This window comes from Epinephelus lanceolatus, chromosome 7 (genome assembly GCF_041903045.1).
Source record: "Epinephelus lanceolatus isolate andai-2023 chromosome 7, ASM4190304v1, whole genome shotgun sequence".
In the NCBI taxonomy this organism is placed as follows: Eukaryota; Metazoa; Chordata; class Actinopteri; order Perciformes; family Serranidae; genus Epinephelus; species Epinephelus lanceolatus.
The window spans coordinates 34,397,717-34,420,409 of record NC_135740.1 but is presented as its reverse complement, the minus strand read 5'-3'; the positions used below and the strand labels follow the sequence as shown (position 1 = coordinate 34,420,409).

At 39.9% G+C, this 22,693-nt stretch overlaps 2 protein-coding genes across 2 annotated transcripts; both read left to right on the top strand.

Annotated features, from left to right (window-relative positions):
- Nucleotides 1-5,753: 5,753 nt before the first annotated feature.
- LOC117250584 (signal-regulatory protein beta-2-like) lies at nucleotides 5,754-8,365 on the top strand. The gene is made up of 5 exons (XM_078169471.1): nucleotides 5,754-5,813; nucleotides 5,948-6,277; nucleotides 6,505-6,855; nucleotides 7,018-7,149; nucleotides 7,294-8,365. Exons 1-5 carry the CDS (start codon nucleotides 5,765-5,767, stop codon nucleotides 7,437-7,439), a joined length of 1,008 nt encoding a protein of 335 aa, XP_078025597.1. The 5' UTR covers nucleotides 5,754-5,764; the 3' UTR covers nucleotides 7,440-8,365.
- Nucleotides 8,366-14,151: 5,786 nt separating this feature from the next.
- LOC144463831 (uncharacterized) lies at nucleotides 14,152-16,550 on the top strand. The gene is made up of 6 exons (XM_078169472.1): nucleotides 14,152-14,213; nucleotides 14,328-14,633; nucleotides 14,735-15,049; nucleotides 15,200-15,337; nucleotides 15,426-15,484; nucleotides 15,593-16,550. The coding sequence occupies exons 1-6, from the start codon at nucleotides 14,171-14,173 to the stop codon at nucleotides 15,725-15,727; spliced, it is 996 nt and encodes a 331-aa protein (XP_078025598.1). The 5' UTR covers nucleotides 14,152-14,170; the 3' UTR covers nucleotides 15,728-16,550.
- The last annotated feature ends 6,143 nt before the right edge of the window (nucleotides 16,551-22,693 follow it).

Sequence of the window (22,693 nt, the reverse complement as noted above, 5' to 3'; positions counted from 1 at the left end):
ATCTCGTGGCAGAGTTAAATTGAGTTCCTATAAGGAGTCCCAAATTATATATTTGGAGTTAAAATAGAGTTGGATTTATTAATCAACCTGTTTTCATGAATATGTGCTTCCTCATTTTGTTTTTCTTTATAGATTGCAACTATAGGTTAGTGTAGAGTGTGTGTATTTGAAGCAGTTTATACGTGTACTTTGCTGATACACGTGGCATAATAATCGTATTCAATTTAATTGGATGTTAAAAACCGATTTTGACCATAATGAGAAGAGTATGTGCCTATCGTACGTAACATGTCAAAGTATATGATCTTGTATAATAAAAAGCATTTAGTTTCTTTAAAAATAAAGTAATAAGCCTATTTTACAACTAAGAAGACCGCCTTAGTAAACCCGCCCTCCTTTGGCCGGATAAAAACAAGTGAGTCGGTGCATCTTTTTTTGTTTTCTTTTTTTGACTCTTCTCTCTTCTTGTTTTTTTTTACTTATCTTCCTTTTTGTTTCTTTTTCGTATCTTAGCCTCTCTTGTATTTACGTTTAAGTTACGCTTTTATACTCTCACGATCAAGGTTACTTTAAAAAAAAAGAAAAAAGTTTTGCTTATCCAGTTTTCTTTTATCTCCAGTGTTTTCAACATTTTTATGCGTGTTAATAATAACTTTGATAACAATATCGAACAGCCAACGATACTGTTTTCACCATTATTATAAGCGAGTAATTATAACAAAGTAGACAAGTGCCCTTTTCAACCTGCCTCTTCAACCAAAGATTCATCAAACCCAGCGGCTGCCAGCCACTTGCCACAGCAGTTCTTGTGCCAAACCCAAAGGCTTTCTGCAGCATGAGGAAACCGGTGTTCAAGGCACCCACAGGACGTCGCAGACTCAACCGGTCCCCCCACCACAGTGCGCCAGCCGGTTTCACTCTGCTGGAAAGTCTGGGAGTTGCAAAGTGACAGTTTGGGGCCCCAGGAGAAACATCTGCATGATTCACTGCTAAGAAGGGAGGCAACGAATTTCCCCTCACAGGTGACCCACTGGGCAGTGGTAAGAGCTGATGTTGAATAGGAGATCTAATTATCTTAATCTTAATTTAGGATTCCTTAGATAAATATTTTGCGCATCCCTGCGTTCCCAATTTATCTTCACATACTCTCTCACTATCGCCAAATTAAATAACACACGAGTGTTACTTTTTGTTTAATCCATTTATACATACTGTTGATTTTGTGTTATTTCATATTATCCTCATTTATTTATTCAGTTATTACCCATTTAGCTTAAATACATTTTCATTTATTGCCAAGGCGTTGTCTGTGGATATTTCTTTTGAGCAGGAACTAAGATCACTGTATGGAGAATTCATAACCCAGATATTGAGATTGAATCATTATTGATAAGTGTGCTGACAAATTAATAATTGGTTTACAGAGTTATTTGATTTGATTAGTCGCTTCCCTCATTAGGAGGGTGGTGCCCCAAACTTTATTACGAGTGCAAACATTCTCAAAAAGGTATTTGCCCTACAAGGGCTTAACTCATCCTGGACCTGGAGGTTGTGTTGTTTTGTTTGCGTAACCCAATTTGGGCGTCTGAATCAACACTAAAAAAAGATAGAGAGGACTTTTGAAATATCCCTAGCTACAGTGTAGGTGCTAGCGTTCAGGTATGAGGGACAGTTGCAGGGGAAAGGTGAGAGGAAATGCGACCAAAACCACACAGAAAACCAAGAGATGTGAAAACTCACAGGTAAACATATGTGTGAGAGAAAGAGGGCTCTCACAAATGTGCAATAGGTCATCAAAATGGAGCATTGCAGTTTTATTAGCCTTTACCAATATTGAGCAAACTTGAGATGAATTGCACCAAGTAGAATTTTATATATTTATGTATACTTTATTAATCCCCAGAGGGGAAATTCAATTAAATTCAATCAATTGTAATTGAAATAACATGATCAAGAAAATTAAGCAAATGTGTTATTTTATTTTGTGTCTCTCATCAGTTTCTGGTGTGAATGAAAAAGATAAAGTGACAAAGTTAGAAAGACATTTTGCTCCCTCGATGTAATGGCAGTGAATTGAAGAGTATGACACAGCTTATTTTACATTTTTGTCATTTGCACATTGAGAAACTAGCAGAGAGAAAATGATTTCTGAAGTGAACTGCTGTGTATCTGTCCACCACAACTGGATAATGAGTCAAAGTATTTTGAAGAGATAATTAACTTTGCTACGTTAGAAAAAAACATGGTAATAGGATATACTGATATTCTGATATACTAAAAATGTAAGGGCATAACTACTGAAATGAATGAACCCCTCCATCTCTCTGGTCTCACAGCACTTTGTAAAGACCTTCTGCATGTCAAGCAAAGCCACATGCAACAGCTACACTGACAAACACAGGCTGTGGTGGGCCGTTTCTCCTCCCTTTGACCAACCATCAAGGCTGTTTACTCAGAACAGACCTGACGATGGGCTTCAACAGGATGTGTAGTGAGAGGAGAGATACAAGAGGCTTCAGCAGGCTAACTTTTCACCTTGTTAATGTGCTCATTCACAGTACAAATATCTATCAGTCCTGTGGTTTTAAATATGCAAACAAAGGTGTCAACAGCTGCATTCTTAAAATTTCACAGATGCACATTAGTTTGTTTTGTTTTAATTTGAATGTATATTCATTGATGGATTCATCATTAATTTGAACAGGCTGCCGGTCCATAACTGCACCAAGTGACATTAGCAAGGCTGTCAAATCTGTCTGCAGATAATCAGGCAAACTACAAATCACAGTTCAAACTCCTGCTCCTGACAGAAAGACCAGGGTGGGACCAGTGAGTGATTAGCACCTCCTCCCTCTGACAGCTACCACCAATGACAAGCACCAAACAACTGAGAGTAAGTGCAACTGGGTCATGGTGTGTGTCCAACCCTCCTGAACTCTTCACCCACCTTTGTGAGTTCTTGTGATATTAAAAATAAACATAATAGTTATATAGTGTTGTTCAACTTTCCTTTTGACAGCAGCAGTAAAGCCCAGCGTCCTGAGGCTGAAACACAGAGTGAGAAAGGTAGAACAGCCTCTTTGTACTGACACCTTAGTTTGAAGCTCGACCACAACGATGCTGAAGTTTCCATGCAGCATTTGTTTATCGTAACTGTGAACGTGTGTTTGTCTGTGTGTGCAAAGGGTGTTTTGGCTCGTTGTCAACAATATGTTGACCGTGATGAAAAGCACAAACCACAACCTGCTGGTCGAACAAATGTGATGAGTTTTGGTCCTATAGATAGATGGGTTGACTGTATATCTATTTTTATTCTCCTTGCACCTTTCAAGTTGGCGGGAAACCTGAACACTGTTTAATCATTATTTTGATTCCAGAGTTTGTGGTGTTGGACTGCATTATATTGTCAGGTGTTCCTGTTACTGTCATAGTGACAGTGTCAACCATACATTATGGTTTGTTTTACACATGTTAATCACCTTGTTAATCACTGGTGTATCTCATTAGTGGTTTTCTCCCAGGGTCACATGGCTTCTCTCCCTCAGATAAAAACATGTAGGTCAGAAACTCTAAATCAGCTCCAGGTGAATGTTCCTGTGATACTGTGAGAGTGTCGCTCTGCTGCTGTCTGTCAGCAGCTCTCTGAAAAGAAGTGAAGTGAGTATAGAGGATGGATGGTTTAACAGCCCTCCTCTGTACGCTGTGCTCTTCCTGCTGATGTGACTGACAGGCAGAGTGGGCGGGTCATCACTGATGATGTGGAGCATCTCAGTTGGTTGGCTTGCTCAGTATTCAAGATGGCTCCTAAAGACATAGGTTTAAATATTTAATGATGAATTACATGGGATATATTTATTTGGAGGCTTGTGTTAACAGTGTCATTTTTAGTAATGAATATTTATCCATTTGAAAAAAAAGTGTATTATAAATCTTCTGTTTGATGAATTATTTGACTTTCACTGCCAGATTTGACGGATACCTCTGTTTCCATCCTCAGTCTGACGTTGTCGCCACTCTAACAGATTTCCATGGGGGATTAGATTTTTCCTAAATAATCACTTGAGACCAAACAGTACTCAAATGTCAACTGATGCGTAGCCATGCCAACATACTGATTGTGCTGGAGTTTTAAGAGTGGAGCGAAGCGAAGTAAAAACTAACAACAATGTTGGGCAACAAGGACGTCGATTTAGAACAGCCTCGATTGCAGCGTCTGTCTTAACTATAGCGGTCATCATGTTATGTTATTACTCCTCAGTGCTTCAGGAAAAGGGCATTACAACAACTTGACAATGGCATTAGTCCTGCCCATGGTGCTGATTGGCTAGTTGACTCAGTGACGTAGGCAGATTCAAAGGTCTGGACCAAGAAAACTAAAACAGGACAACTAAAACGTCACACATTGACGTTTGGTCATGGACTTTCCATGTCCACATACGACATGCAAGGTACCCTGGGTGCGTTGGTTATACAGTCTGGCACAGCGTGTCAAGTTCTGCCTGTTACATGCATTGTCTTCTTCCAAGATACACTTCCATTGTCACAGGAAATTTAACATTTACATACAGACTCTTTCAAAATAGACACACAAAGACAGTACAACTTTTTTTTCTTTCAACAACAAATGCACATGGTTGGATTTAGGCAACAAAAACACATGGCTGGGTTTAGAAAAAAAGAACAGGGTTTGGCTTTAGAATCTTACGGGACTCGAACACCGCTCTCTCGTATTTGATGGACCCATCCACCACCTCTCCAACCCTGCCCAGTTGGACTTTTGCCACCTTAACTTTTGTCCTTGTCCGGCTACATTTCCCCCTGACACAAAGGGCACTGTTAAACTATAACAGCAACCGACTACATATCATGCGGACATTAAAGGACAGCGTATTTCGTTGGTTTCTGACGCCACGAGTCACTGCCCAACTGCCAGATTTTGTTGCTACTGTAGCTTGGAGGTTGTTTTTGCAGTTTCACACATAGCACAATGTGTGGAGATAGCTCTGGCTATGCGAATCTAGTATCATGTAAGTATGCCGATTTTGAAAACCGTGACATGCAGAAAGAAGAGGAAGACAGTTCCATCTGAGCTAGGAGGTTAAAGGCAGGCTCATACCAGCAGTCTACATCCTGTGAGCCCGACTACAGCAACTCAAACTCAGCTAGTGCAGAGGGCCCAGACGGCCCTGACTTCCAGACTCTGTCTGTCCGTCTGTCCCCAGAGCCACTACCCCCTCTACCCCTGGCGAAGCAGTCCACAGCAGTACCAGGAGCAAGGAGGAGGTGGGATAGCTAATTCTTGTCTCATCAGTGATCTGAGAAACAGAAAGAGAGAGCGTTACAATGAAGATTAAATAGGTCATTGTATGGGAAACAATGTGTTACAGTCTGAAGCACCTGCATATGCACGTACTTGTCTGGTGGGACAGAGATGACAGCTGCAGGAGGAGAGGTATTTTCAAATTCTACCTTTTTTTTTTATTGCCCTCTCCAGAAAAGTGCCCCCCCAGCTTTACCTTGTGTTTACTTTCAGTGTCAGTTATAGAAACCCACCCTGAAACATGAAACAAAAGTGTGCTGTTGTGTTGTTTCAGGTTGGAAAGATGGTTGATTTTATTTCCACTGTGGTGATACAGTGAGATGCTGACATAACGAGAGGCCAATCAGATTGCTCTGAAATGTTCCCTCCCACTTTCCATGATTACATTAAGGCGAGTCATCTTCTAATACGCTCTAATTTAGCTGCAGCTACAAGGGGATTAACATGAAAATGGTGATCATATTTTATTTGCTGCTGATGCTCAGAGTGGGACGTAAGTATATTCACAGAAGTCAGATTTACTCCAGATATACATTTAAAATATTATGTTCTTACAGTAATTTAGTACAGTGTGTACATTTTTCTTTCTCTGTTGTTAATCACTGCTCCATTTAATTTTATGTTCAGGATGCACAGACGATCGCGTCTTTGAAATGACAACTGTTGAAGTTGGAGATAATGTGACTTTGAATTGTACTCGCCAGACATCTGAGTACGATGATACCCTCTTTTGGATCAGGCTTGTTTCTGGAAAACAACCTGAGTTCTTGGGAGGAACATATGCCTTTGATTATGAAGGTGTTAACAAGACTCCTCACATTACAGCAAAACAAGAGCCTGGATCATTTATTCTGCATATTCATGAGACAAAGCTGAGTGATACTGGACTTTACTACTGTTTAAAAGTAAATCTACTGGACATGACATTTTCCAAATCAACACTTCTGAGAGTTAAAGGTAAATCGACATTTTAAATTACTTGACAAAAAATAACCATGCTTTAATCCAACATATTTACCATCAGTTTACATATATAGATTTTTCTACATGTATATGTGTTTCCATAACTCATTATGATTCAAATTATGTCTCCATAATGTATAGAAAAGGTTTTAAGCATATGAATTTAAAATTTTCATTACTTTTATTTTTATTGAGTAAAACATGTCATTTTATCTTGACAGGACCAGAACCTGATATCACTGCCGTCACTCAAGACTTTGCATCTGATCCAGTCCGTCCAGGAGACTCAGTGACTCTGCAGTGTTCAGTCCTCTCTGACTCTGAGAAGAAAACATGTTCAGAAGAACACAGAGTTTATTGGTTCAGAGCCACATCAGATGAATCTCATCCCAGTTTCATTTATGCCCAAGTAAACAGTAGTGATGGATGTGAGAAGAGTCCTGAAGCTCACTCTCCACAGAAATGTATCTACAGCTTCTCTAAGGACGTCAGCTCCTCTGATGCCGGGACTTATTACTGTGCTGTGGCCACATGTGGAGAGATATTATTTGGAAATGGAGCAAAACTTGAAGGTAAGTGCAGAATATTTCCATATTAATCTTTAATAATTATTCATTTTGAATCCAGTAGAAGAGATTAAAATAATGTATTACAAAAGTTTAGTTTCCATTATATTGTAACATCTTGTCCAAAAAGTTTTTAACTTTCATTATTTGCTCCTGATGTTATTTCAGAGCTCAACATGTGGGATCTGCAGAAGGCCAACACACTTCTGTTTCTGTTAATTGCGGCTTTGGCTTTAAGTCTGACTGTTATTGCCTTCCTGATTTATACCATCAAGAAGAAAACTTGTTATCATTGCAATGGTAATTAAAGCTTCTCATACATCAGTCCATCAAACAGTCGGCTATTTTGCAAAATCTAACTTAACAGGAGTTGCATTAGTGATTTGTGTAAATTACCAAACAGCATCTTTTATCTTTAATCTTTGTTTTTATTTCATGATACAGCTGCCGTCACTCTGCAAACAAATGCTGCAAGTCAGTCATTGGCTTATTCTGCACCGATCTTCACCAAGAGGAAACCTGGCCAAGCAGACAGAAGGAATGTAAGAGCAGCAGAGGGAGAGAGGCCTTACACTGATGTCAGGACTTAAGTGAAAGATTAACCTTTTCCTAATTTGCTGATTAATTTAATTTTGTCTGGCCCACTGTTGTAAATATGTTACTCAACATCTGATAATGGTAACAGTTTTTTAATTGGATAACCTTCAAATATGTTTAACATGTCGTACTGACATCATGTTCTGTCTGTTTGCAACCATTGTGTGACTTTTTATGCTCTTATTATATTAAGGCTTTATAGATTATCATGATGCAAAATACAATTATGTTAGTTGCTTTGAGTGATATTCTTTTTGCATGTTTTTAATTAAAGTATGAAGAGGATTTGTGCTACCACTCAGACATGCAGTTTGAAAGATTTACCTTGAAGAAGGAGGGAGTTTGAGGAAGGTTTCTGATGGATTCTTTTGTCCGATGAGCAGTTTTAAGGCTTTGAATTTCTCTTATATGTATTGCAATTTTAAGGTAAACCATCTTCAGGCTTTTCAAAAGTTTTGTTTTTGCTTTTCTTTAAAAATGGCATATTTTTGTCTCATCTTTAAATGTTTACTTTACTTTGTTTCTTTTTGAATTACTTTATTTACTACTTTATTTGCACTGATTGCAGGATTTAAGTATTAAAAAGTGAGATTGGATGTTTTTTTTCAATGTTTGCAGCACAGTAGAAATAAATAAAATACTTTTGAAGCAATACCTGATGAGACTAATATGGCAGTCATTTTATATCGCTTAATTTTCCCTACTCATGTCGATCTTTTACCACATTTTTAATCCAATGATTTTCACAATTTGCTATAAAGACTTAACAGCGAAAGCATGTTATATTTGCTACTGAAAAAAAGTGAACATTGACTACTTTGAAAATACTTGTATAGTTTACTTTGATTTATTTTTAATCCAAAGGGTTTAACTAATGCCAAAAAATAATAAAATAAAATAAAATAAAATAATAATCTAACTGGGACTGTTTACTGTTTTCATTTTGCCTGCAAGTGAAACAATGTCACATATTTGGTGTCCTAACCCTAACCCAAGATTTAATATTAGATATAAAACTTGACCCTTTTTACACTCCACAGTATCAAGCACTAAAACTATGTTTGGATCTGTTTTGCAAATAAGGACAGTAATTGGCTAAATTATGTGTTGATGTGAATCCTATAAAATATTTAGATGATTGTTGTGTAATTTATAAGTTCAGGTGATATGTCATAATGTGATTGAAATGACAGAGATTTGATGGTGATTAACACTGGGTTAGTGACAATAAAAATAGGTAGTTGGTTTCTAAACTGTGTCTGCTTATTTGCTTTGGGTGGGCAAGAAACTTCAGTGTGTGTTCTGGCAATGTCACAAACAATATAGGCAGCACAGGTGTGATTAATTATAGGTGACTGCAACCAACTCAACAAGCACATCCCAGCAGGGGGAGCCACAACCTCTCCTGGTGCAGAGTAAACAAAACGTTGAAGAGTACACTTGTAACGTCACAATGGAGGGACAACTACGCAGGTTGATTTTAGCGCTGCTCATCGTGGACTATATTGCTGTCATTGTTCATTTGAGTCAAACCATACAGTTTGAAAACGAGGCGCGGCTCCAACTAGAAAACAATGTTTTGATGCATTGGATGTGCTGAATGTGCATATTAAGGCAGTACAGGAGGAGGTGCACATTAATAATCCTCCAGGACTGTAACATGCTCATGTTTAACCATGTCACATGTGTCATGTGACTGCAGTTGGTTCAGATCCAGGTCTGAACACGTTCTCACCACAAACCAACCGCACCAGAGTTCGTTTGTAACCGGACTGAGGCCACCTCTTCACCAAGGTCTCAGTCAGGATGTTTTGGAGTGCACCCGAGTGCGATTGCTGTGTTCACACCTGCCCAAACGAACCACACTTAGGGGGCAAATGAGCTTGAGTTTGATGGAACCAAACCAAACAGGGCAGGTGTGAAAGCACCTTTAATCCTGCTGGCTATCATCACACTTTGCTGCATGCGGTCTTCACCATGACACACCTGCGAAAGAGCTGCTTCCCTCCACATACAACAAAGCACACGTCACAGACTCACAGGTTGCCCACAAGGCCACCGCCCTTAAAGAGGAAAAAGGGTGGACCGGTAACACAAGCGCAACACTGTCAGCCACATTACGGGCCTGGCTCTGTCGGACATCCACTGCTTTGATCCTGACTGAAATGCCTTCATAAATTTGGATGGATTATCATGAAATTTGTGCAGGCAGTCGAGGTTTCCAGAGGATGTGCTATTATAATACCTTTTCATGTGGCGCCATCATTAGGTTGATATCTTTGGTGTTGTGTGAAATGTCTACTGGATGGATTGCAGAGAAATTTGGTGCAGTGACATAACACGTACACGGCAGATCTGTGACCCAGCGATCAAGATGCTAATGTTCTAGCCAGTAAACTTCTGTGTGTCTGCCTGACAGAACATGATATAAAAATGTTTAAAAAAAAATAAGCAGGTCAACTACTAAACAATGCCCCCTACCCCACCCGCCCCCAGTCTCTGTGATGTCACAGCGCTTTGTAAAGTACATCTGTCATGACAAGAACAAACAAGAACACATGCAGCAGCTACACAGACAGGCACAAACTGTGGTTGGCTATTTCTCCTCCCTTTTACCAACCATCAAGGCTGTTTACTCAGAACAGACCTGACGATGGGCTTCAACAGGATGTGTAGTGAGAGGAGAGATACAAGAGGCTTCAGCAGGCTTCTTAACTCAGATAACAACCAAATCTAGAGCCACATGCATCTGCATCTTAAAATATTGCATATGCACATAATTTCATGTCTTGATTTAATTTTAATATAACGTGTTGATTTATTCACCATTAATTTGGCCAGTGGAACCAGTGAATGATTGGCACTTACCCTCACTGACAGCAACTACGGATGAAAAGCACCGAACCACAGAAACTTGTGATAAAAAAAAACTCTTTATGACATAGTGTAACTTTACTCTTCAACTCCCACTGTAAGTTGATGTGATAATAATAGTTATGAAAATGATATACTGTTGTGTTATTCCGTTTGCCTTTTTAAAACAGCTTTCAAGTTCAGCTTGTTGAGACTAAAACAGAGAGTGAGAATGTCAGAAAAGCCCCTTTGCACTGAAACCTTAGTCTGCAGCCCGACCACAGCAATGCTAAAGTTTCCATGCACCGTTTTTTTGTCAGTGGTGACTGTGAATGCATGCTTGTCTGTGTCTGTCTGTGTGTGACATGCAAGCAGTGCACACAAAGAAAAAACAGAAGGTACAAAGCAGGACACAAAGACCATGAAAGTATTTCCTACAGTGCTTTTGTTGTAAATAACATTCACTCTTCTGTATCTTTAACCGTGTATGTGTGTTTTGCGTGCAGGTGCTGGACGGCGACACTTATTGTATCAAGAAAACTTCATTGTCTAACATGTTTTGGTATGTGGTCAACAATATGTTGACCTTGATAACGGCCACAAACCACAGTGTGCTGGTCTGACAAATGTCACTGCAGTTTTGGCTCTGTAGATAGATCTAGATCTTACCACAGTGCCTCTCTGACACCGGTCTCATCGGAAAGAACGCTCTGCAGCATAAACTTCAGGTCCACACTGGCTCTAAGTGCCCCCCCCCCCCCCCCCCCCCCCTGCAGCAGTCCTTGTGCAAATTTCCAGCGCATCCTGTTTCAAGTGCTACAAGTGGCGATATGACCAAGTCCTGAGCAAACAGGCTGAGGTTCTGGATAGGTGCAGACAGCAGGCCACCACATCCAGTTTGCAGAGAAAGCAGGGACAACACAAGCCACACCAGCAGCTTCTGGCTGTGGGCCAAGAGGGAAGACCAGGGCTGGGGTAACACTTAGCTCTTGGGCAGCTGCAGGGGGTGGCAGGAAGACGACCCTGCCAATGCCCCACCACCAGAACACATTCCAGTTTTAAAGGATCAAAACGTTGAAGACCAGTCGTACCTGGCTGATGACCCTGCAGCTGACCCACAGGCACTGGATGAGGTGCCTCCATACCCTTACAAGTAGCTGAAGCTGTGCCAGAAACCCTCTGGTGATTTTTTCATGTCAGTTTGGGGTGTTGTATTGGACTGCTTTATCTTGTCAGGTCTTCCTGTCATTGTTATTGTGAGGCTGTACATGGTAAAGAGCTTCCTTTTTATTTCCCCTGATTCATATCTGATCTTATTTTATTTATTTGTTTCTCTCCCAGGTTCACATGGATTTCCTCCTTCAGATCATAACACACAGGTCAGTTGTATGAAAAATTCTAAATATTTCAAGGTTGACCGAGTTTCTATGACAGAGTGGTGCTCTGCTTCTGCCTCTCATCCTTCTGACAGACAGTAACAGATAAGAGTACAGATTGGTGTACTGTACCTGGCAACACTACACAGTGTTCGCACTAAGCAAACAAACCGGATTCCAGGATCAAGTGTACTTGGATCCAGGCCCGGGCCCCTGATGAAAAAGCCCCTAAGTCTTGTAATGCCAAGCAAGATCTCATGATTACCTTTATTTAAGGCTTACTTTGGCGCAACTCCAACCAGAAAACAATGTTTTCATGCATTGGATGTGCTGAATGTGCATATTAAGGCAGTACAGGAGGAGGCGCACATTAATAATCCTCCAGGACTGTAACATGCTCATGTTTAACCCAAACAATGTGTCATGTGACTGCAGTTGGTTCAGATCCAGGTCTGAACACGTTCTCACCACAAATGAACCGCACCAGAGTTCATTTGTGACCAGACAGACCACCTCTTCAAGAAGGTCTCAGTCCGGTTGTTTTGGTGCAATCACACTTGAGTGTGATTGCTGTGTTCACACCTTCCCAAATAAACCACACTTAGGGGGCAAACAAACTTGAGTTAGATTGAGCCGAACCAAACAGGGCAGGTGTGAAAGCATCCTAAGAGAGGTTAGATATAAACACAAAACCACAGAGAGTCAACATCTGCAGTTCCCCTCAGCTCCACAGAGGGTATCAACATCTTTAATCCTTGTTTTGACGTTTACAGCCTGGAACTTCACTGTTTTGATTAACTCTGACTGTTCCCATCAGAGTCATTCACAACACAGCAGGCCAATTACTTCAGCTAGAGGTGAAAATCACAAATCACTTAATGAATCAAAGCATTTCGTTGACAAAGTAGTTCTTTCACGATTTCTGAGGCAGTAATGTAAAAGAGTGAGCAGATCATAAACAGTATCTTTTGATCAAGTTGAATCATAACCCTGCAGTGTTAGAGCCATGATTTAGCATTTTGCTAAAGCACTAAACATACAACCCACCATCTCTGCCTTCTGATAGTCTGGGGACACTCCTTTCTAAAGTGTGTTTAACACACCAGAGAAAACGGCCGGCAACAAAGCAACGCCTCTTACATTTTTGAAAAGGACACGCCCTCCTGGAAATGTGCGCTCCCCCTTTTCTCGTCTGCAAGGAAACAAACACACAGAGAGCTTGAAAATGGATGCCGAGAGATTTAACTCTGTTTTATCAAACGTGTGCTCAGTCCACAAGATTGTGGAAATGAAGGACTTACAGCGACTTGAGCCATTTTGTACCGCTACACGTGTTCCTAGTGGGACTATGTTTACAAGCACAAGAGTTCAGCGAGCCACCGAAGTACCGCCCTGTGGATTTACTTTTGGTTCTGCAACGTAGGGAGTTTTTTTAAACTCTGAAATTATATCCGCCCATCTAAACACAAAATCAGGAGAAAGTCATCAGTCTTTAGTTAAGCAAAGCGTCTAAAGACTGACTTGTGAGTCTAACCCACCAGTGGCAGATCTTCCTACAGGTGAAACAGGCGGTTGTCTAGGGCCCCACCATTTTTTAATATTTTTAACTGAACATAAGTGAAATGGTGGAGTGGAAGAAGTGTATGTGAAGAGATTTAAATTTGCAAATTTGCACGTTCTGAATTCTTAATTCTGTCATTTATTATTATTGTTTGTCAGCTAAGTGGTTTATTTGTGTTAATTTCCCAGGAGAAGCCTGCCTAGGGCACAGATTGTGCCAGTTCAGGCACTTTAATCCAATATTCAGTGCCAAGGGAGGATGTTGTGTGTCAATTATGTAGCATCTTGACTTCATTAGTGTTTGTCATCACCACGATCATTCCCTAAATTAAACTAAGAGGTTTTAGTTGCTTAACCTTAATCATACCCTAACAAGCATTCAAAGTTAAATAAAAAAAAAAGATAAAAGTTGGTTTTGACCATTTAAAAATATTGTTATTGAACATAATCTTGGGTTTGCATGAATAATCAAACTCAAAGTAAATACAGTACCCCATAAATCATAGAAATATGATTGCTTCCTATTTTAGAGTTTCTGGAAATCAGGCTACAACCCTGATAAATGTTAGTATAGCAGTGAAAAACAACAAAGATGTACAACAGAAGAATGTGCTGTGTTGTGTCTCTGCTTTTTGTCTTTAAATAACTGTAGTTCACATTAAGATCAAATCATCTGTTGTGTTTACTTTCACTGTCACTGTGTTGTTATAGAAACCCACATTTATACAGAAGCGTGCTGTTGGTGTTGTTTCATGTGTTTAGGTTGGAAAGATTGTTGATTTTATTTCCACTGTGGTGGTAAACGCCAACATGACGAGAGGCCAATCATGTTGCTCTGCAACTGTTCCCTCCCACTTGATATGACTACATTACAGTGAATCCTTTCATATTGTAGTCTCAATTTAAGAAGTCTCAAGTGGAATAATAACCAGAAAATGAAGACTGTGCTTTATCTACTGCTGATGCTCAGAGTGGGACGTAAGTATATTTAGAGAGGGCAGATTCACTTCAAGTATCGTCATGTTCTTGCAGTAACTGAGGAGAGAGCATTCAAGATTCTGTCTCTCTTAATGTTAAATAATGTTTTTTCAGGTTGCACAGTAGAGCAGATCTTTGAGACAAAGACTGTTGGTGTTGGAGCTGATGTGACACTGACTTGTCCCCGCAAGTCTTCGGGAAGCATCTTTTGGATGAGGCTTGTTTCTGGAGACATTCCTAAAGTATTAGGAAAAACTTTCAGCTTTGAGAGAGATCCTCGAATCACAGCCACGGAAAAGCCTGGAAAATTTGTCCTGCATATTAAAAACACAAGGCAAAGTGATACAGCAGTTTACCTCTGTGTAAAAATACACCAACAAACCTTCACACTTTTGAAAGGAGCAGACCTGAAAGTTGGAGGTAAATACATATATTAATTTTATTACAGCTTTGTTTTAATTATGCCGACAGTTGTATTTTGTTTGAAAATGAATAGTTGAAGTTTTAAACTTTTTTCCCAGCACCAGAGCCTGCAATAACTGCAGCCCCTCCATCTGATCCAGTCTGTCCAGGAGACTCAGTGACCCAGTGTTCAGCCCTCTCTGACTCTGAGAACAAGACGTGTGTGTGCTGTTTAAGAGCCGGATTACTTCAGTGTCTCCCAAGTTTGAACTGTTCTCAAGAAAACAGTGCTGAGGAACATGAAAAGAACCTTGAAGGATGTTTGTACCGCTTCCTCAAGAACGTGAGCTCCTCTGATGCTGGGACTTATAACTGTGCTGTGGCCACATGTGAGGAGAGATTATCTGGAAACAGATCAGAACTCAACACTGAAGGTAACTGCATCATATTTACATATATAATTGGAAAATAAGAACATTTGTGTGTTTGACTTACATCAAGCAAATGTACCAGAACATTATAAATTATAAATTACTCTTATATACACCTTTTCTAATGGTTAACTTTCCATATTGTGTCAGCAGACACCATGTGGGACTCACAGAGGAACCAAATAGTCGTCTCTCTGTTGTGTGCTGCTTTGGCTATCAGTCTGATTGTCATAGCCTTTCTCATTTACTCAGTCAAGAAACTCAAGAAAGAATCTTGTGGTTGTTGCAACGGTAGGCAAAGTCACTCATATGTCTATCTATCAAACAGTATTTGTCAAAACTGGATTTACTTTATTGCTGTTTTTATTTTATAATGCAGCTTCTGTTGCTCTGCAAACAAATGCTGCAGCAGCCAGTGGTGATCAGCAAATTCAACAGGTAAGATATAAAAAGAAAAATGTATTGTGGCTTTTAAGTTATCAGCATGTTTTTGTCTCTAAATTTTGTCATCTGCCATCAAATAACTGTCTCCATACATTTTCTCAGACAGATGAGGACTCATTGGTTTATTCTGCACCAATCTTCACCAGGAGGCAAGCTAGTAAAGAAGGGACAAGGGATGGAAAACCAGAGGAGGAGGAGAGTATCTACACTGATGTCAGGGCTCTGGAGCTGGATTAACAGTCTAAAAAAATACTGGATTTGCTACTTAAAGGTACAGTTGGTAACTTTTTAAAATGACTTTTTCCGTATTTGCTGAAACTGTCACTATATTCACACAGAAATAAATAGCCCTGTTTCCACCAAGCAGTACGGATCAGTTCAGTTTGGTACGCTTTTTTTCTGTTTCCACTGTGAAATGTTGTAGATGGTACCAATGGAATCGTTCTGTACCGTTACCATTTTTGGTCCCCCCTCTGTTGGGGTACCTAGCACACAGATCTGGTACTAAAAGGAGGAGCTGTGAACACTGCAGTCTGTTGATAGTTAATAGCAGACGATCACTCTGCTCAGGGCTGAGATGTGGCTGGTTTGAAGCTTATGTAACTACTGTTCATATCGTAGAGAGTTTTATTAGTAAAGTATAACTATAAAATGAAAGGATGTTTTGCTGCCTCTTGCAGCAGCTGTAGACTAAGAAAAAACAATTTAATTCACTGGGCCGACTGCCCAAGCAGTCCAGTCAATGCACAAGTTGACGATGTGAATCAACACTCCTTAGATTTCAATATGACAACTTTGACCTTTCCATAATGAGTGGATCTTCAAGCATAATTTCAGCGGGATTATGTGGACTGCATATATCCCAGTCCCAGAGGTGGGTAGTAACTAGTTACATTTACTCAGTTACATTTACTCGAGTAACTTTTTGGATAAATTGTACTTTTCAGAGTAGTTTTAATGCAAAATACTTTTTACTTTTACTTGAGTTATATTGTTTTAAAGCAACAATACTCTTACTTGAGTACAATATTTGGCTACTCTACCCACCTCTGAGTACATAATTACATACATATACAGTACAGGCCAAAAGTTTGGACACACCTTCTCATTCAATGCGTTTTCTTTATTTTCATGACTATTTACATTGTAGATTCTCACTGAAGGCATCAAAACTATGAATGAACACATGTGGAGTTATGTACTTAACAAAAAAAGGGGAAATAACTGAAAACATGTTTTATATTCTAGTTTCTTCAAAATAGCCACCCTTTGCTCTGATTACTGCTTTGCACACTCTTGGCATTCTCTCGATGAGCTTCAAGAGGTAGTCACCTGAAATGGTTTCCACTTCACAGGTGTGCCTTATCAGGGTTAATTAGTGGAATTTCTTGCTTTATCAATGGGGTTGGGACCATCAGTTGTGTTGTGCAGAAGTCAGGTTAATACACAGCCGACAGCCCTATTGGACAACTGTTAAAATTCATATTATGGCAAGAACCAATCAGCTAACTAAAGAAAAACCAGTGGCCATCATTACTTTAAGAAATGAAGGTCAGTCAGTCCGGAAAATTGCAAAAACTTTAAATGTGTCCCCAAGTGGAGTCGCAAAAACCATCAAGCGCTACAACCAAACTGGCACACATGAGGACCGACCCAGGAAAGGAAGACCAAGAGTCACCTCTGCTTCTGAGGATAAGTTCATCCGAGTCACCAGCCTCAAAAATGGCAAGTTAACAGCAGCTCAGATCAGAGACCAGATGAATGCCACACAGAGTTCTAGCAGCAGACCCATCTCTAGAACAACTGTTAAGAGGAGACTGCGCCAATCAGGCCTTCATGGTCAAATAGCTGCTAGGAAACCACTGCTAAGGAGAGGCAACAAGCAGAAGAGATTTGTTTGGGCCAAGAAACACAAGGAATGGACATTAGACCAGTGGAAATCTGTGCTTTGGTCTGATGAGTCCAAATTTGAGATCTTTGGTTCCAACCGCCGTGTCTTTGTGAGACGCAGAAAAGGTGAACGGATGGATTCCACATGCCTGGTTCCCACTGTGAAGCATGGAGGAGGAGGTGTGATGGTGTGGGGGTGTTTTGCTGGTGACACTGTTGGGGATTTATTCAAAATTGAAGGCACACTGAACCAGCATGGCTACCACAGCATCCTGCAGCGACATGCCATCCCATCCGGTTTGCGTTTAGTTGGACGATCATTTATTTTTCAACAGGACAATGACCCCAAACACACCTCCAGGCTGTGTAAGGGCTATTTGACCAAGAAGGAGAGTGATGGAGTGCTGCGGCAGATGACCTGGCCTCCACAGTCACCGGACCTGAACCCAATCGAGATGGTTTGGGGTGAGCTGGACCGCAGAGTGAAGGCAAAGGGGCCAACAAGTGCTAAACACCTCTGGGAACTCCTTCAAGACTGTTGGAAAACCATTTCAGGTGACTACCTCTTGAAGCTCATCGAGAGAATGCCAAGAGTGTGCAAAGCAGTAATCAGAGCAAAGGGTGGCTATTTTGAAGAAACTAGAATATAAAACATGTTTTCAGTTATTTCACCTTTTTTGTTAAGTACATAACTCCACATGTGTTCATTCATAGTTTTGATGCCTTCAGTGAGAATCTACAATGTAAATAGTCATGAAAATAAAGAAAACGTATTGAATGAGAAGGTGTGTCCAAACTTTTGGCCTGTACTGTATATATATATATATATATATATATGTACAGTATATATAAGAATATATTTGTGTTTCTTATGCCTTGATTTATGTTATGTTTGTAAAGATTTATTTTTGTTTTAGTTAAAGGGGTATCGTTTAAAATACATGAATTTGCAGATTATTATTTTTGATTGATTGATTACGTTCATGTTCTTATTTTACAAATAAATCAGACGTTACTCAACAGTTACTCAGTACTTGAGTAGTTTTTTCACCAAATACTCTTTTAATCTTACTCAAGTAATTATTTGGATGACTACTTTTTACTTTTACTTGAGTACATTGTTCTAAAGTATCAGTACTCTTACTTGAGTACAATATTTGGCTACTCTACCCACCTCTGCCCAGTCCTCACTTGGAGAAAAACAAGCGGCAGAGCTTCGTTCCTGTGGGCTCTGTCAATACTAAACCCCTGAGCTTGCCTTAGAAGGACTAACTGCACAAACCCACTATTTTTCAATATCTAATCGAGAGAGACTCTCACTGCAGCCTGTTTTATTTTGTTGTGAAAAACAACCCCGTACGATGGATGATAAATGAGGCGCAGACATCTGTGTCACCTGTGAGGAGGAAATACAGTGAGTGTTGGACGGAGCAGAGAGTGACAACAACTTTGCCCACTTGTAAGAGTACTGTTTGCAGTGGAAATGCTAAGGTCTAGGTACCATGTCTGAAGGGTTACTTTTGGTTCCAAAGGTACTATACCAAAAGTGTTTGGTGGAAATGGGGCTAATGAGACAGATCATCTGTGAAGAAATCATACTCCTCTGCTTTCTCTATTGCCTTGTAGCATTTCTAACGGCTTTACTGATTGTGAACAAAAACAACCAATCAGTGTTGAAGAGTCTCTAACGCAGCTGTCAATCACGTCAATCACTGCTCATAAGCTGTGGTCAAACTAGGCAGCACTGATCAAATATAAATCAAGATTTTGTTACTGTACTGCCTATGTCTCACCTCAAATGTTTCCAGAAACATATTTTAGTGTACTGTTTAGCTGTAAAATGAGAATGTTGGTGAAGCCGGTGGGCAGTGCTTGGTACTTTGTGAAAAGTGTGTCTAACATGATGGCCGCGTGACAAAGTAGATCCTAGCAAACCTGATTTTTTTTCAAAGACTGAGTGGATATAGTGACAATTTCAGCAAATAGACAAGTCATTTTTATAAAAATTAACAGCTGTATCCTTTATGGTGATGTAATTTTTGCCAGCACACAGTCTGAAATGTAGTGGTGGTTAACGTCACCCCTAAAGTCAGTATATAATTCTTTATTTTTTTATTCTGGATTACTTAAAAAAATGTATTGTATTTCATTTGAGACTGTATTTATATGTTATCTAAAGAAAATAATATATGTAATAGTTAAGCTTTTGGTAATACACCTGTGCTGTATGGATGGTATATGTATAACCATTTGTTTCATTGTAAGTTGTTATTAAAGTTATAAGCTCTTAGATGATTTTTCTATTTTTCCCTTTGTATAACATGAATTTTGAAGACTGTCAACTTTCTTGAGGTTGTGGTGATACGTTGCTTCCTTAATAAATTAATATATATTATGACAGCTGGTAATAAAAATTAAAGACATGACCTTTAACCTTTTCTGCAGTATTCTCTTGTGTGACTCATTGAATGAATTTCCTGTTTATTAAATGACTGCATCATTGCAGAAACAACTATTAAAAGTAATAACTGTAGACTCAAATAAAGGTGCACCGAATAAATTATAGTTTTTACTGATTATAGTGTTAGTAACGAAACATGCTGATCTGTTAACACACATGAAATCCAGATTCATGAACTGCAGATTCTGAAAAGCCATCCATCTGGTTATGACCAATAGATATAAATAGAGGAGAGGGGCGTCGGTGGCTTAGTGGATAGAGTAGACGCCCCATGTACAAGGCTGTTGCCGCAGCGGCCCAGGTTCAACTCCAGCCTGTGGCCCTTTGCTGCATGTCATTATCCCTCTCTCTCTCCCCCCTTCATGATTAACTGTCCTGTCTATAAAGGCAAAAATGCCTAAAAAAATATCTTACAGAGATATAGATAGAGGAGAAACTGTAGCTAGCCCTGACGTGGGGCCGGAAGTTACTACAGGCGGTCTCTGAGTTAAGACAGTGATTGGCTGAATTTCATCGATATCAAGCTGAAGAAACTTCATAAGGTGATGGAAATGCCTCTGTGTCAGAGTCTTTCCTTTTCCTTTGGCATCCTTAATCCACTTCAACATGGATCTTTTGCACCAACACAATCTCACTCACTCACTCACTCACATCATCACATATTGTTGTCATGGACTTTCCATGTTGACATATGGCGTACAAGGTACCCTGGGTGTGTTGGTTGTTGACTTTCTGGGACAACATGTCAAGTTCAGCCTGTTACGTACATTGTCTGTTTTAAAATACACTTCAGTTTTCACAGGAAATGTAGAGCGCATACAGTCTCTTTCAAAATAAACGCAGTACATCAGTACAACACCGCAAATTGATGTTTTTTCCCTTCAACAACAAACACACATGGTTGTGTTTGGCTAACATACATGTGGTTGGGTTTAGGCAAGAAAAGCATGTGGTTGGGTTTAGAAAAAATAACAGGGCAACAGGGTTTGGCTTAGGATTTCCCCCGGACACCATGGGGTGCATTATACAATAATGGCAACCAGCTGCCAAGCATGCCAACATGAGTGGACAGCTTTTGTCATCAGCGTCTGTCGCCGAACTTCACTGCCTAAGTGCCAATATTCGATGACTTCAGAGTGAGACCAAGTCGTTTGCATTACTATTGTGTGGGAGCAAATGTTACCTGTGTAGTCAACCCTCAGTAAAGTAGCATTAGCTACCGAGCTAACATTAGTGTCAAGATTTTGTTGACATAGAAGCAAAACTCACATGTACACTTATTGATCTGACTTACCTGATCTATATGCAAATAAGCCAAATGCATTGTTGATTTAAAATGGGAGGTTTGTCTTGCTTTACAGCCATTGATATTTATGACGGGTAAAATTGTATTGTGTAAAGATGGACGACATGACAGCTCCCCAAAAGTGAAGCCAAAATATCTTGATCTCCCCCTGGTGGCTGGCTGCAGAATAGGTCATAGGCATAAACCCTGTCCCTTACATGTTAGTGGATGGGATGTGGGCCAAACTAAAAGATCAAAATACACGTCAAATACATTTTCCCCGAAGATGGTGTATGTCATTTTAGGTAGCTCCTGACACGCTGATGTTTGTTTAAGCGTTCATTTTTAATTGCTGCAGTTGGAAATCATGATTGACAGCTACGTATGTGTGCCACTGGTGCTGCTCTTGATTTGTTGGTTGGGTATATGAGCGGGAGCTTGAAACCACAAAGATCACTACTGCGCACACTCTGCGTTTAAATGATGTCACAAGTGCAAGATGGCAGTGGCCATATTGGAGATATTTTAACTTCATTTTTGTACAGTAGGAGAAGGTGGAGACCAAGTGGCAACTTCTGAGGCTAAAAAATAAAGCCAATGTGAAAGTACCAAAAACTGCAGTTCATGGAGTAGCCACTTGAGGCTGGCTCCAAAACAGAGAAAATCCCCATAGGCCTCCATGTTAAAATGCCCAACTGTACAGCAGATACAACCTGGTACAAAAAAAAACAAACAAAAAAAAAAAACATTTTGGTCCCTCTACCTAATTTTTTTGAATTTCTGAATAACCTATCCATTAACATTTTAAGGCCCAAAGTTATGCATATATCAGGGCAGGGCCACCTAAGTGTCAGGCTGTCTTTCAAGGTGTTGCTACAGTCTATAAGTCAGATTCACCCCTCATTCTTCCACAGCTCCAACTTCTTCTCCAAATATGGTCACTTCTGGCTTAAAAAATCCAAAGTGGGGATGGCAGAAATGTTGAAAACTCAAGACTTTAATGGGTGATGTCACGGTGGCTACATCCCTTAATTTATGCAGTCTATGGTGGAGATGCAGTGTCCATCTTTATATACAGTCTCTGGGTGTAAGCGATCAGATCTCTAGACACACTGAGGACGCATTAGGTGCATTCACACCTGTACTCAGAGCTGTACACTTGTGAGTACCCAAGACCTATGTTAATACCAGGTGTAAACAGGACCAGTGTAACTAAGTTAACAGCTAATCCATGCTTTTGTGAATCCAGTTTCCTTGTTGGTGTAACTAATCTGTGCTAACACTTGTTTATGGAGTCTCATCATTTTCTGATTTGAATTTGTTGTCCAGTAGTGTCTTCACAGTTTCACAGTCAAAATCACGAAGGCAATCCATTCTCTTTAACCTTTCTTGGAAGTATGCTACAATGATTGAATGAAGGGAGAGGAACAAGGCTTCACAAACACCAGAATGAGGGCAGGAAGTGCCCTTTAGCATCTTTATTCTCTGATAACCAATCAGATGCATTTGACAGTGTGACTAGAGTGCAGTGGCCATGTGACAGCACCTCCTTTTCTCACTGAAATAC

Bases quoted from the DNA above. Each gene is read 5' to 3' on its own strand.
- LOC117250584 (XM_078169471.1), top strand. From the start codon at position 5,765: ATGAAAATGGTGATCATATTTTATTTGCTGCTGATGCTCAGAGTGGGA. The intron at 6,856-7,017 runs GTAAGTGCAGAA...ATGTTATTTCAG, and splicing joins AAATGGAGCAAAACTTGAAG to AGCTCAACATGTGGGATCTG. The intron at 7,150-7,293 runs GTAATTAAAGCT...TTCATGATACAG, and splicing joins AACTTGTTATCATTGCAATG to CTGCCGTCACTCTGCAAACA.
- LOC144463831 (XM_078169472.1), top strand. From the start codon at position 14,171: ATGAAGACTGTGCTTTATCTACTGCTGATGCTCAGAGTGGGAC. The intron at 14,634-14,734 runs GTAAATACATAT...CTTTTTTCCCAG, and splicing joins AGCAGACCTGAAAGTTGGAG to CACCAGAGCCTGCAATAACT. The intron at 15,050-15,199 runs GTAACTGCATCA...TTGTGTCAGCAG, and splicing joins ATCAGAACTCAACACTGAAG to ACACCATGTGGGACTCACAG.